This window comes from Salmo salar, chromosome 14 (genome assembly GCF_965601325.2).
Source record: "Salmo salar chromosome 14, fSalSal1, whole genome shotgun sequence".
Taxonomy (NCBI): Eukaryota; Metazoa; Chordata; class Actinopteri; order Salmoniformes; family Salmonidae; genus Salmo; species Salmo salar.
This window is the reverse complement of record NC_138304.1, coordinates 88764518-88779944: the sequence shown is the minus strand read 5'-3', so window position 1 is coordinate 88779944 and position 15427 is coordinate 88764518. Positions and strand designations below refer to the sequence as shown.

At 42.5% G+C, this 15427-nt stretch overlaps 1 protein-coding gene across 1 annotated transcript in view; it reads left to right on the top strand.

Moving 5' to 3' along the window:
• trpn1 (transient receptor potential cation channel, subfamily N, member 1) overlaps window positions 1-15427 on the top strand; it is a 44283-nt gene that overhangs the window by 2278 nt on the left and 26578 nt on the right. Inside the window, exons 3-19 of the mRNA XM_014142698.3 lie at window positions 3276-3371; window positions 5112-5225; window positions 5625-5729; window positions 7881-7979; window positions 8195-8296; window positions 8590-8691; window positions 9306-9404; window positions 9693-9893; window positions 10070-10171; window positions 10340-10438; window positions 12183-12311; window positions 12663-12791; window positions 13214-13330; window positions 13540-13638; window positions 14003-14203; window positions 14575-14673; window positions 15157-15363. Of these exons, the coding sequence (XP_013998173.3) occupies window positions 3276-3371; window positions 5112-5225; window positions 5625-5729; window positions 7881-7979; window positions 8195-8296; window positions 8590-8691; window positions 9306-9404; window positions 9693-9893; window positions 10070-10171; window positions 10340-10438; window positions 12183-12311; window positions 12663-12791; window positions 13214-13330; window positions 13540-13638; window positions 14003-14203; window positions 14575-14673; window positions 15157-15363 (2100 nt within the window). The remainder of the gene's footprint in view (window positions 1-3275; window positions 3372-5111; window positions 5226-5624; window positions 5730-7880; window positions 7980-8194; window positions 8297-8589; window positions 8692-9305; window positions 9405-9692; window positions 9894-10069; window positions 10172-10339; window positions 10439-12182; window positions 12312-12662; window positions 12792-13213; window positions 13331-13539; window positions 13639-14002; window positions 14204-14574; window positions 14674-15156; window positions 15364-15427) is intronic.

The window sequence follows — 15427 nt, the reverse complement described above, 5'->3', positions numbered from 1 at the left end:
ATCTGGGATCAGGCTAAGACTGACTGATGCCTAACAAATTCACCCCTCAATAAACTTAGTCAATCAGGATTTGCAAGTGTTTCATTGTTGGCCATTCATTGTGTTTAGCCTGATTGCAGACTTCAGGGTTACTCATGTGCTATGCCAGGCTGCCAGTGGCAGTAGCCATGACTTTAACCAGCCATAAGAGATAATCAAAGGCTCTTTTATAGACCTTTGCTGCCCAGATGGCTGACCGAGCAAGACATAATTAGCTGTAGCTTACCATAGGGAAAAATAGGAAATTATGAATCATTATAAAGGTTTACTGTATGCATCATAGTCTCCATTGTAAAGTCCCGGGCATGTTTCTATTTAGTATGAGCTCAAGTGTTGTATTTTCCGATAAATTTGCTCCCGGGTTCAGTTCATTTCATATTTTCATTTGATGCGTTATAGTTTATGATTGTAGTCTATTGTTGCTGTTCTACCCTAATGTTTCCACTTCAGCTCAAACCTACAATCCATGGAAACCCTTACTGACTTATGACTTATGGGGGAATTTAATGGTGTGCAAATGCAATCTCTCCACTCTATGCACAAAACCACCAGAAGTCTGGATTTAAGCCTGTAGCAATTTATTTTCATTGTATCTAGTGAAGCCACTTAAAACATTAATCATTGGTAGATATATTGGTAGATATATTGGTAGACATATTGGTAGATATATGGGTAGATATATTGGTAGACATATTGGTAGATATAGTGATAGACATATTGGTAGACATATTGGTAGATATATTGGTAGATATAGTGATAGATATATTGGTAGGCATATTCTGCAATTGGAATACAGTACATTACTATCATTCTCACTTTGCACAGTAGGCCTAGTCTGCAGCCAGCATGGCTAGGCCAAAACAAAGATCACATTTCCTGTAGGACTGCAGGATTACTTTTATTCAACTTATTTTTGTTCATTTTAATTCTTTTTTTAAATGCTTAATATCTTGGCATAATGTATTTGGCAATGTAGCCCAAAAAGTTGATGGTCCAAATAGCATCTGAGTCTAATATTTGCACAATTGACTCATTATTTATTTACACATCTTGACATCTTGACCAGAGCCCCATGCTATCTTAATTTGAACAGTTTCTCACAGCAGGACAATTATCCTGCAGCAACAGGAAATGTGAATTATCCATTATAATTAATTTAAATTTTTGTAGGGGTTGATACATTTTTAGATAGGATAAATCAATTCTGACTTTTTAAACTGGAAATTACAAACTTTCGAAGGGTTTTTTAAACCTTGAATACACTACAATTTGCATTACCTGCATTATTCTGTGACAACAGAGTGATCAAATTAAGATAGTACATCTGTAAGCAGAGACTTAATAAATGGTTTGTCCTAGTCGGTCCAGTAAACACTGTGTGTGCTGAGACATTAATCCCTTGTCCCTTGCAGTAGTGTGTGCAGATGTGCACAGCCCACAGCCCTGTCTGGAATGATTTAGAGCCGTTTGTCTGAGGCCAGAGAGCCAGAGAGCCAGAGAGCCAGCAGAGAACGTCTGATCTGAGAGGGTTTCTCTCGGGGTTTGGCAGTCTCGTCCCGTTGGGGTGGCAGAATGCAACGTCTGACCATGCCAACGTGTGTGTGTGTGTGTGTGTGTGTGTGTGTGTGTGTGTGTGTGTGTGTGTGTGTGTGTGTGTGTGTGTGTGTGTGTGTGTGTGTGTGTGTGTGTGTGTGTGTGTGTGTGTGTCTGAACATGCCAGCGTGTTCCCGCGCTGCGGTGCTTCTGGAATACTGTGTAGCCAATGGATGAGGAGGAAGCCAGAGAGGTTATTAACAGAGAGAGAGAGACGGACTACTTGTGTCAGTCGGAATACGTAGACTCTGGAGAGCAGGAATGTGAGGTTACAGACTCTTTAATGAGAGAAGGGCTGTCCCACAGTTCACTTTTTACAGTCTCTGTGTCACTTCCTAAAATCTTTGTTTTTATCCTGTCATTTTCTGGCCATTCTTTATGTTAGTTCAAAGATAGTTCTTATTCATTATTGAGTCGTTCTGTCCTTTATATAGAATATTTAGCTTCTCACCATTGCGCTGGTGTGTAACAAAGAATTTACTCTATATGAATTATGGCACTGGTAGAAAATCAGTCATGCTGTCAATTTTTTCCACACTGTTTGACAAGTTGTGTGTTTCCAAACATACTTTAATACTTTAATAAGCTTGCTACAATATGCATTTTTTTATGTGGAGCCAAGAAGTATTTTTACTGGGTCTCTTCAGTTAGAGAGAGGATGTATTTTGTAGATCATCATACATACACTCTTAGAAAAAAAAGGGCCATCTAGAACCAAAAAGGGTTCTTTGGTTGTTCCCATAGGAGAACCCTTTGAAGAACCCCTTTTGGCTCCAGGTAGAACCCTTTCCACAGAGGGTTTTACATGGAACCAAAAAGGGTTCTACCTGGAACCAAAAAGGGTTATCCAATGGGGACAGCTGCAGGACCCTTTTGGAACGTTTTTTGTAAGAGTGTACACGTAGCTAGCTTTCACACTGCTCCTCCTCTCCTTCTTTTTGTTGGCATGGCCTCATTGGAGTCCTTTCCAACTCGGTAAGTATTGGTATTTACTCTCAAACAAGGCTATTGTTGCACCCCAACAGAGCACTTACATTTCAGATTTGGACAGAAGTAAAACATTTGATAATAAAAATATAAAAATGATAGGTGGCTTGTGAAATATCTCATGGCCGGGTTGCAGACTGTCCTAAGGATTTTCTCTGTGGTGTGCCTCAATGTGAGGTTACAGACGTTATACATTACTCCACAAAGCAGCATGGGTAAAAAATGCTTCCCTCATAGAAAAACTGTAATCCCAGACTGATGGATTGGTGGCTGCAACCACATCTGCACTCGTTTGAGCAACTCTGAATCACATTATAGACTGATCATCATACTTCAATCATACATTAAGTCAGACTGCACAATGGAAGGATAATATTTACTGAGACCTGGCATGATCTTAAATGCAAATTAGGGTGGTGTGTGTGTGTGTGTGTGTGTGTGTGTGTGTGTGTGTGTGTGTGTGTGTGTGTGTGTGTGTGTGTGTGTGTGTGTGTGTGTGTGTGTGTGCGTGTGTGTGTGTGTGTGTGTGTGTGTGTGTGTGTGTGTGTGTGTGTGTGTGTGTGTGTGCGCGCAGTCTGAGCTAATCATCAATCTGCAATAATGATATTATGTTCGGCCAGAATTGACTATGTAGTCTCTCTGTTTGTGTCCTATAGGATGGCAGGACTGCATTGCATGTAGCTGCAGCACACTCCAAGGAAGACATTGTGAAGCTCCTGGTCAGAAAGGCAGATCCTGACTCACTAGGAGGGGTAGGTTGTCTCTAGCCCCAGTGTAAGCCTCTTTGTATTCTTTATTCTATATTGAATACATTTTATTTTATTCTATTCCATTCTCAATCTCACCCTTCTACTTTTACCTCCAAACCTATTCCCCCAGACATTGTGCTAAGGACAGCCCAGAGAGGATAGCATTTCTAAACAGGCCTGTGGTTTGGCTTACTTGGCCCTTTTTTCTCCTCAGTGGTAACTGAAAACTGCTATTATTTGTGTAAGTTTTGGCCGAGCTGACCTGTTATGACATCCTGAGTCTGTCTGACGGACAGGAACCACTATGGGCTTAGAGGACACAAATGATAGCCTGGTATCTTCAATAGGATCAAACTGTCTAGTGGGGTTTTGATGACTAATCTATAAGGTGGTTTGTTATAGCAATGTCTGCCCATACAAACATCTGCAGGTATTCATAGTTTCTGTTAAGCAGAGGCCCAACTCAGCCAACACTATACAGCATGAAAAGATGATTTTACATAAAGTGAGAGAGAGACAGAGAGAAAGTGAGAGAGTGTGAGTGTGAGAGAGTGAAAGAGAGGGAGCGAGAGTGAGAGAGAGAGGAGAGAGAGAGAGAGAGAGAGAGAGAGAGAGAGAGAGAGAGAAAAGAAAGAAAGAGAAAGAAAGAAAGAAAGAAGAGAAAGAAAGAAAGAAAGAGAGAAAGAAAGAAAGAAAGAAAGAAAGAAAGAAAGAAAGAAAGAAAGAAAGAAAGAAAGAAAGAAAGAAAGAAAGAAAGAAAGAAAGAAAGAAAGTGAGACAGTGTGAGTGAGAGAGAGAGGGAGCGAGAGGAGAGAGAGAGAGAAAGTGAGAGAGTGTGAGTGTGAGAGAGGAGGGAGAGGAGAGAGAGAAGTGAGAGAGTGTGAGTGTGAGAGAGTGAGAGGGAGAGGGAGCGAGCGTGAGGGAGAGAGGAGAGAGAGGGAGAGAGAGGGAGAGAGAGAGAGAGAGAGAGAGAGAGAGAGAGAGAGAGAGAGATAGTGGGAGAAAGTGAGAGAGTGAGAGGGAGAGAGAGAAACAGAGAGAAATAAAGAAAGAGAGAAATGTGCTTGAGGTAATCTCCAGAGGAAGAAAAGAGCCATGGTGGTTCTTGGCTCACAGCCATCGTACAGACCCATATTCCCAAGGGTGCTGACAATCCTGGACTCTCTAAGGAAACTAGTGGTGGGAAAAGTGCAGTCAAAATAATCAGCTGTTTCCCATACAGACAAAAATACAGAAACTGTGAACCGAACTGAATAATCCCCCAGTGTGATCCAAAAAAATGCCAAGATGATGATGTTTAGATAAATAATTAATCAAGTGGACAAAATGTGTTGGACTCAGACGCATCTTTGACATGGATTTTGGCTACATCACCAAAACACATTCCTAGCCATATCGCAGGTTGACGTTTATTGTCATACGTCTTGCCTTGGAGGCAGACCTGAGCAAATTCCACTAGATGGGGTAGCTGCAAAGTCAAACTTGGCTATATTGTAAAAAGTCATGAAAACACAAATGAACTTTTTGGTCTTACTTTAAGGTTAGGGTTAGGCATTATGGTTAGCAGTGTGGTTAAGGTTATGGTTAAGGTTAGTGTTAGGTTTAAAATCAGATTTTAGGACTTTATGGCTGTGCCAGCTAGTGACCACTCTGTAGTGCTCCCTCCAGAACAAGATTCTTGACAAAAAAACACTAACCTGCAACCATATCCCTCATTCTGTCCTCTTTTCTTCATTATACCAGCCCAAGGACCAGCTGCCTCTCCACTTTGCTGCCTCCCGAGCTACCCCATCCCTCGGTACCATCCAGACACTGCTCAAATTCTCCAGCAAAGAGGCCCGGCTCGTACCAGACAAGGTAGGGTATCTGCCACATGATACCGCAGCGGGACGCACTCTTCTCCGCCCTCTCATCCATCACTTCTCACCTCATCCGTCAATCAAATGTATTACTGTGTGGTCTCGAATGACTGGAATAACCGACTGTGCTGCATATATAAGCTAAGCACAGGCTGTGTCCCAAGTGGCACTCTATTCCCTATATAGTGCACTACTTTTGACCAGAGCCCTATGGGCCCTGCCTATGGACCATGGTCAAAAGCAGTGCACTATATAGGGAATAGGGTGCCATTTCAGATGCACCCACTGATTTTCACAGTATATTATCTTTACCCTGAGGAGATTTTCTGGCTCTTGACTGTGCTGGGTTGCAGCTCACAGACAGTCATTGTTTCCATCTCTTTGTGTCTGTGTCCAGGATGGCTGCATTCCACTGCTCTTAGCCGTCGAAGCCGGGAATGTTGGAATCGTTAGGGAGCTCCTTGGAACTCTAGCTGAGCCTCAGCTTAGGGCTCAGAAAACAGTAAGAGCCAACTAAGGTGTCTGGGGTTACATGGTTTCATTTAGGAATAAGAACTATACTGTATATATAGCATTCATAATAATAGCTACCTAATGTTTTTTGTCAAATATTAAAGTAAAGGTTAAGGTTTTAAAATAAGTTAGAAGCTCTGGATAGGAAATCTGTGTAGGTAAAATGAATGGACAGTTACATAAATCAAAATTAATTTGATATTAGGTTAGACCAAAATATATGCATTGGCCCAAAATGTACAACTTATCGTGTACTTTACAAACAATCAAAGTACAGAAGTGCGTTGGATACACCCACGCATGTCACATAACACCAGTCTAGTGTTTATAACATTATGTCACATAACACCAGTCTAGTATGTATAACACTATGTCACATAACACCAGTCTAGTGTTTATAACACTATGTCACATAACACCAGTCAAGTGTTTATAACACTATGTCACATAACACCAGTCTAGCATGTATAACACTATGTCACATAACACCAGTCTAGTGTTTATAACACTATGTCACATAACACCAGTCTAGTGTTTATAACACTATGTCACATAACACCAGTCTAGTGTTTATAACATTATGTCACATAACACCAGTCTAGTGTTTATAACATTATGTCACATAACACCAGTCTAGTGTTTATAACACAGTCACATAACACCAGTCTAGTGTTTATAACATTATGTCACATAACACCAGTCTAGTATGTATAACACTATGTCACATAACACCAGTCTAGTGTTTATAACACTATGTCACATAACACCAGTCAAGTGTTTATAACACTATGTCACATAACACCAGTCTAGCATGTATAACACTATGTCACATAACACCAGTCTAGTGTTTATAACACTATGTCACATAACACCAGTCTAGTGTTTATAACACTATGTCACATAACACCAGTCTAGTGTTTATAACATTATGTCACATAACACCAGTCTAGTGTTTATAACATTATGTCACATAACACCAGTCTAGTGTTTATAACATTATGTCACATAACACCAGTCTAGTGTTTATAACATTATGTCACATAACACCAGTCTAGTGTTTATAACATTATGTCACATAACACCAGTCTAGTGTTTATAACATTATGTCACATAACACCAGTCTAGTGTTTATAACATTATGTCACATAACACCAGTCTAGTGTTTATAACACTATGTCACATAACACCAGTCTAGTGTTTATAACATTACGTCACATAACACCAGTCTAGTGTTTATAACATTATGTCACATAACACCCAGTCTAGTGTTTATAACACTATGTCACATAACACCAGTCTAGTGTTTATAACATTGTCACATAACACTAGTCTAGTGTTTATAACATTATGTCACATAACACCAGTCTAGTGTTTATAACATTATGTCATATGACACCAGTCTTTTGATTCCCTCCCTCCCTTCATGCTCTAATGGCACTATTAAACTGCTCTCTGTGACATATTAAACCATGACTTGGTAATACAGCCCAAAGTAGGAGCATGTTTCCAATTGTGGCTAGCCTTGTAATAAGTCATGGTGAAAATGGGATAATAGGTTAACCGAGCACTTACAGAAAAAGAGCCCAGTTTTAAAGGAAAATCTGTGCAAATCTCCCAAACCACTTTATCGGGGTGTTTAATATGTTTTTAGTGTTTTTCAGTTTTTTATCATTTCTTGTTTGGGTGATTTACTGACCCGTGTGTCTTCTGAGGATTGTGTTCTGGGCTCCACCTCCAGGGGTTTACAGGCTTGGTCTGGCCTTTCTATTTACATGTGGTGTTTATGACACAACGCACAATGATTGTAATGTAATTATGTTCACTATTAAAATCGATTTTTTTACACATTACATATGGCAGCAACGTGCTGGCCTGGGAGAGAGGGAACATTGTTAAAGAGTAGATCTGGCTGACCATTTTTCTTCGAAACTGAGGATATAGTGGCCATTCTGTCCACATTGATAGGTAGCCTGGTCCCAGATGTCTTTGTGCTGTATTGCCAACTCCTATATTCTTTGCCATGACAACAGCTGTAGGAGTTGGCAGTACAGCACAAAAAGATCTGGGACCAGGCTACTGTGTAGAAACATTGCAACAAAGTGAGTCTGTGCAACATGATGTGTTTGATACTGTACTTCAGGGGAGTGGAGATGCAGCTCTCCATGTCTGCTGCCGAAAAACGGACCTGGAGATGGCCAAGGTCCTCATTGAGAATGGGGCCAATGTAGACATCCAAAATGTGAGTAGGCAGTGTATTAGTTTCCCCTTGCAAACAGGGAGACAAGACTATCACAGGCATGAGTAATCCAAGTTAATATACTGTTCTTTGCACTGCATTCTGTTCTGGTAAACTTTAATAGACAAGACATTGGTATGGAGACAGTAAAAACATCTAGCACAGCTATTGGATGTGGTTATTGTAGAGTTGTACATCTGTTGTTTCCTGTCTGACAGGAGGAAGGACAGACTCCTCTCCACATAGCTGCCTGGGAGGGAGATGTGCTGCTGCTGAAACTGTTCTACCAGAGCAAGGCCAACCCTAATATCACTGACAAGGTGGGGGAGGAAGGATGGAAGCCCAACTGTATTATACAAAAAACCCTATCTTCTGAATCCCATTGTTTCAGCCATGTTTTAGGCCGGGTTTTTTCCGGACAATGATTAGGCCTAGTCCTAATCAAAAGCATGCTCAATGGAGATTTTCCATTGAAAGTGCCTCTTAATCCAAGACCAGGGTTCATCTGTGTCTGGGAAACTGGCCCAATTATGTATTATATTGTAGTCCACCAGTGAGTTTCAATAGTTTTTTGCCATGTGCACCATAACATTATCTGACCTCTAACCTCCAGATGGACAGGTCACCTCTGCACATCGCTGCAGAGCGTGGCCACACCAACGTGGTGGAGGTCCTCACAGAGAAGTTCAAGTCCAATGTCCTGGCCAGAACTAAGGTAGGTTACCACCACTACATCTTAACAAGCCATATGTGCAGTTACAGTATAGGACTATGATCTCATATGGAACCATGATTAAGATAATAAAGTATATGAGTCTTGTGGCAGTTGTTAGATATACATTACATCTGTGTTTGGTTGGTACTGTAGTTACTGTGATGGTGTCTGGCTATAGAAGCTGTAGTAGTCATTAGTTACTGTGATGGTGTCTGGCTATAGAAGCTGTAGTAGTCATTAGTTACTGTGATGGTGTCTGGCTATAGAAGCTGTAGTAGTCATTAGTTACTGTGATGGTGTCTGGCTATAGAAGCTGTAGTAGTCATTAGTTACTGTGATGGTGTCTGGCTATAGAAGCTGTAGTAGTCATTAGTTACTGTGATGGTGTCTGGCTATAGAAGCTGTAGTAGTCATTAGTTACTGTGATGGTGTCTGGCTATAGAAGCTGTAGTAGTCATTAGCATGAATAATGTAAAGGTCAGAGTTGGAAATCCCAAGCATTTGACCCTCAAATTATAAAAATATCACATTTGTTTCTGTCTCTTTGTATGACCTTCTAAAACCAGTGTTCAGTTTTCCAGAGACTGTATATAAATGACAGTGTCTTCTCTTAGGATGGCAGCACCCTGATGCATATAGCCTCCCAGTGTGGACATCCAGAGACCGCCCTCACCTTCCTGAAGAAAGGGGTCCCACTGCACATGCCCAATAAGGTACAGGAAGTCCAGGTGTCCAATGGGCACTTTAAAAAAAAGTAGCATAAATCACTGGCCTGAAATTGTATTTGAGTATCACGTCTTCGAATGCACTGCATTGTACAGATACTGTATGAGAATATCCAAATATTTAGAATACATCATTATATATATATATATATATATATATATATATATATATATATATATATATATGATCCTTTCTTACTATGTTATTTAATGTATCCTATCAAATGAACCCTACCTATAATTGATGTATCATACCCTGGCATCACACCTCCACAGTCAGGTGCAATGTGTCTCCATGCTGCAGCCAAGCAAGGTCACACGGCTGTAGTGAAGTCTCTTCTCCTGAAGGGGGCACACGTGGACACCACCACTAAAGACGGCCTGACGGGCCTACACATCGCTGTGCAGAACTGCAAGCCCCTCGTGGTGCAGATGCTACTGGGCTTTGGGGCTCAGGTCCAACTCAATGGAGGCAAGGTGAGACATACACTTATGTCCTAGAAACATACACAATACAACATTTGTTCATTTGTGCTGTATATTTGACGATGGTGTGGAAAGTAATATGGTTTTTGTACCATAGTAACTGCTATTGTTGGCATGTGCTGCTAACCTTTACCCTGCCTTTGTCCTCCCTCTGCCCCTGCATGAAGGCCCGGGAGACCCCGCTGCACATTGCTGCCAGAGTGAAGGAGGGGGAAAAGGTGGCTGAGATGCTGCTGAAGAGCGGGGCTGATGTCAACGCAGAGCAGGAGGTTAGAGCTCTCCCTTCACTGTGGCCAGAGATGAGTGGGTTTATGAGATCAGAGGGCTTATCTGAATCTGAAAGCAAGGCTGTTTGATTGTGTTCCACATAAACTTCCAGCTTCTCTGTCTGTGTCTCTCTCTCTCTCTCTCTCTCTCTCTCTCTCCCGCTCTGTCAGAATGGGGAGACGGCAATGCATGTTGCTGCTCGCCACGGTGGACTGCGGATGATGAGAGCCCTGAAAGAGGAGGGAGGAGACCTCACCTGGAGATCTAAGGTAAAGTAGAAACACTTTTCTGTGTCTAACCAGTGTAACAATGACACATTGAGTCTATTTCCCGCTTTCAGTAGTCTAAAACACTTCCTTTTTGTGGTCATGTATGTGTTTTTTTCATGTTGTTGTACTGTATGTACAGTGGCTTTGGAAAGTATTCAGACCCCTTTACCTTTTCCACATTTTGTTATGTTGCAGCCTTATTCTTAAATGGATTCAATCCCCAAAAAATCCTCATCAATCTACACACAATACCCCATAATGACAAAGAGAAAACAGTTTTTTTGAAATTTTTGCAAATATAAAACAGAAATACCTTATTTACGTAAGTATACAGACCCTTTGCTATGAGACTCGATATTGAGCTCAGGTGCATCCTGTTTCCATTTATCATCCTTAAGATGTTTCTACAACTTGATTGGAGCCCACCTGTGGTAAATTAAATTGATTGGACAGGATTTGGAAAGGCAAACACCTGTCAATATAAGGTCCCACAGTTGACAGAGCATGTCAGAGCAAAACCCAAGCCATGAGGTCGAAGGAATTGTCAGTAGAGCTCTGAGACAGGATTGTGTCAAGGCACACATCTGGGGAAGGGTACCAAAAAAATGTCTGCAGTGTTGAAGGTCCCCAAGAACACAGTGGCCTCCATCATTCATAAATGGAAGAAATTTGGAACCACCAAGACTCTTCCCAAGACTCTTCCTAGAGCTGACCACCCCGCCAAACTGAGCATTCGGGGGAGAAGGGCCTTGGTCAGGGAGGTGACCAAGAACCCGATGGTCACTCTGACAGAGCTCCAGAGTTCCTCTGTGGAGATGGGAGAAACTTCCAGAAGGACAACCATCTCTGCAGCACTCCACCAATCAGGCCTTTATGGTAGAGTGGCCAGACGGAAGCCGCTACTCAGTAAAAGGCACATGACAGCCCGCTTGGAGTTTTCCAAAAGGCACCTAAAGGACTCTCAGACCATGAGAAACAAGATTCTCTTGTCTGATGAAACCAAGATTGAACTCTTTGGCCTGAATGCCAAGCACCACGTCTGGAGGAAACCTGACACCATCCCTACGGTGAAGCATGGTGGCGGCAGCATCATGCTGTGGGGATGATTTTCAGCGGCAAGGACTAGTCAGGGTCGAGGCAAAGATGAACGGAGCAAAGTACAGAAAGATCCTTGATGAAAACCTGCTCCAGAGCACTCAGGACCTCAGACTGGGGCGAAGGTTCACCTTCCAACAGGATAACGACCCTAAGCACACTGCCAAGACAATGCAGGAGTGGCTTCAGGACAAGTCTCTGAATGTCCTTGAGTGGCCCATCCAGAGCCCGACCTTAACCCGATCGAACATCTCTGGAGAGACCTGAAAATAGTTGTGCAGCAATGCTGCCCATCCAACGTGACAGAGCTTGAGAGAATCTACAGAGAAGAATGGGAGAAACACCCCAAATAGAGATGTGCCAAGCTTGTAGTGTCATACCCAAGAAGACTCAATGCTGTAATTGCTGCCAAAGATGCTTCAACAAAGTACTGAGTAAAGGGTCTGAATACTTATGTAAATGTCATATTTCAGTTTTTTATGGAGTATTGTTTGTAGATTGATGAGGGGGAAAAAACGATTTAAGCCATTTTAGAATAAGGCTGTAACCTAACAAAATGGAGAAAGTCAAGGGGTCTTAATACTTTCCGAAAGCACTGTATGTGCATGCATGTGTGTGTTTATATATGTGTGTGTTTCTGTATTCATAGGCTGGAGAGAACCCTCTCCATGTCGCTGTGCGCCACTGTCATGCCCATGTGGTGGAGGATATTCTCACCTATCTGACCAGTGAGAGAAGCCGTGAGGAAGCCCAGTGCTGTGTGAGCCAGGGGAATAGGGTGAGAATATGACTCATGATAATCATCAACATTTATGCCATTTCACAGACAGTTTTTATCCAAAGAGACTTATAGTCATGCGTGCATAAATGTTCATATGGGTGGTTCCAGTGGGATTAAAACCCGCCATTCTGACGTTGCAAGCGCCGTGCTCTACCGACTGAGCCACACAGGACCAGATGATGGGATAGCGGTTCTATTATAGAAATATTACTGTGATTGTTGTTCTATTATAGAAATGTTTTTCCATTTTCCATTTACATTTCACATGCAATTTTGCCAACTCCTCTTTGTATGTCACTTTATTTCTTGATTTTGACGTACCAGTCTTCTATTGTTGTGTGACTGCAGAAAGGGGAGACATCGTTGCACTTGGCTGCTGAGCTGCAGAAGGAGAGTGTCCACAGAGAAGGAGAAGACGTACACATTATCAAGACTCTGATGGAATATGACGCAGACATCACTGCAGCAACCAGAGAGGTATGGCACAAGGAACAGTCTGATGTCATGATTTGAATCTTTGTATTTTTGTGTCAACAATAGCTATAGCATTTTATTAATTTGTCCACAAACACCCTATGCATGGTGCCGATAGTGTTAAACAACTTGGTGGGAATTGTAACATGGATCATATTATGGAGGATCGCTACAATACAATCCCAAAAAATGTCAAGTTTTCAAGATAATACTTTCAGTATAGAGTAAAAACTGTGATGTTGATGTGTTTTGAGTGAATTATCCCTTTAAGCAATGCTGTACACTACAGCAGATGGAGGTACAGTACAATACGTTCTGTTTGGTTGCTGAATAGTAGTTAGATGTTCTGGTGTATGTTATTGAGGTGTACAGGTAAATCTGTGTCTCACTCTGTTGTTTCTCCCTGCTCTCGGCTGGTCCTGTAGTCCTGTGAGACTCCCTTTCACTACTGTGCCAGAGTGGGCAACACTGACATCCTACAGGAGATGCTCAACAGTGTTCCCTCCAGTCGCCTGCAGATGGCAGTCAACAAGCACTCCAAGGTACTGATAGAATTATGTTACTTGGGTGTTACTGGAGAGTTTCACATGATATTTAAATATTGGTTTACTGCTGTAAAATAACTTGTACTACTGTTAAATGTGTATTTTGCGGGTGAGTATAATTCCGAAGTGGCATGAACTGCCTTCTGCCTTTTGGTTATGTAGTGTTATTGTTTTACTGAGAGGGCACTCTCTGTGGGCCCATACAGAACGGCTGGTCCCCGTTGTTATTGGCTTCTGAGAGAGGTCACACAGAGGTTGTTAGAATCCTGCTTCAGAACCACGCCAGGGTGGACGTCTTTGATGAGGTGAGGGCCCTGGAATGTTTCAGACTTTTCCATTGGCTAATTCAATATACTGTACCACAACTTAACTCTGTCTCTTAAACTCTGCCACTGCCTGCTGAGCTGTAAAACGTTCATTTTGCTGAGTCACTGCAATGTGGTCATCTTGACTCAAGCAGGATAAAAGCCAAAGAAGATATGACATCGTCATGTCTGTGCTGCGTGCCCTAATAAACAAAACCCTGATGTATCCTACAGGACGGCGAGGCAAATCTCCACTTACAAAACCAAAACTAGGGTTTGTTATTGGACAAGTTTACATTGTCCCTCCCTGTTTCGGTTTCTTCCGTTTGGAGCCTAATGAACACAACTCTGATGTATCCGACAGGACGGCAAGGCAGCTCTCCACTTGGCAGCGGAGCGGGGCCACGAGGACATTGCTGACATTCTGCTGTCCCATAAGGCCTTTGTGAATGCCAAGACCAAGCTGGGCCTCACTCCACTACACCTGGGGGCCCAGAACGGCTCTGCCAGCCTGGTCAGACAACTGGTGGAGACACACCTAGCCAGCGTCGATGCTCTCTCCCTGGTCAGTGAGCTGAGCAATGACCCCTCATCTATGGAGGTCTTGAGAACATGTCCCTAGTCATAGGAAATAAAAGAGTACATTTGGTTATTATTGGGGCAGATGTATATATATTCTCGTAGGCATCTGTGTGTAACCTTGTTTAACCTGATCTCACAAGCTCACATTCTGTTCTATTATATTGAAGTGAAACGAAACGAGCGTTGTGGTCAGTCGAGTTTCACAAGGCTAATCTGTGTGCTCAGGGGAAATAAAGTTATTATCAAACACCTACCAAAGTCTCTTGCCATATCTTCCTCTTTCTTAAGAAACACTTTTATTTGTCCACTCCTGAGAAATAAGGTGTTCTGAACCTCTGTGTGTTTGACCCCCAGACTAAGCAGACACCTCTCCACCTCGCTGCCATCAGTGGACAGCTGGATGTGTGCAGCAGCCTGCTGCATCTCAGAGCAGACATCACTGCCACAGACATAGTGAGTCTGTTTCTCTGTCTGACACTGCCTTTGTCTGTGTGTGGCTGTCTGTGCCTATTTAAATCTTGTCTGTGCTAAATAGACAAATTAAAATGTAAATCTTTCCTGAAGGAAATTTCTCTGTAGTTGTAACTTCAACAATCTCATTTTACATACCAAGTCCTGGTCTAATTTCTTTGTTATTTTACCTGTGCCTTTCCTATCAGCATGGCCAGATTCCCCCCTGGTTGCATTTAACTATCATTCATTCATCCTAGCAGATGCACTTATCCAGAGCAATTAGGGTCAAGTGCCTTATTCAAGGGCACATCGACAGATTTGCCACATAGTCAGCTCTGGGATTTGAACCAGCAACTTTTCAGTTATTGGCCCAACACGCTTAACCACTAGGCTACCGGCCGCCTATCCATACATCCATTCATTGGTTAATTCAGTCAGTCATCCATCCATCCTTCCTTTCATTTATGTCTCTCTTGTCCCCAGCACGGCCAGACGCCCCTCCACCTGGCTGCAGAGAACGACCATTCTGAGGTGGTCAAGCTGTTCCTGAAGCACCGTCCAGAGCTGGCCACCCTGGCCAACGTGAAGGGGGCCACCTGCACCCATATCGCTGCGGCCAAGGGCAGCCTGGCAGTCATCAGGGAACTGCTCAAGTTCAAACAGGGGGGAGTGACCACGCTGAGTAACAAGGTCAGAGATCAGGGGTTAGAAGTCACAAGGAGTCAGGAAGTACTGTTTCTCTGTGCTTGGCTGA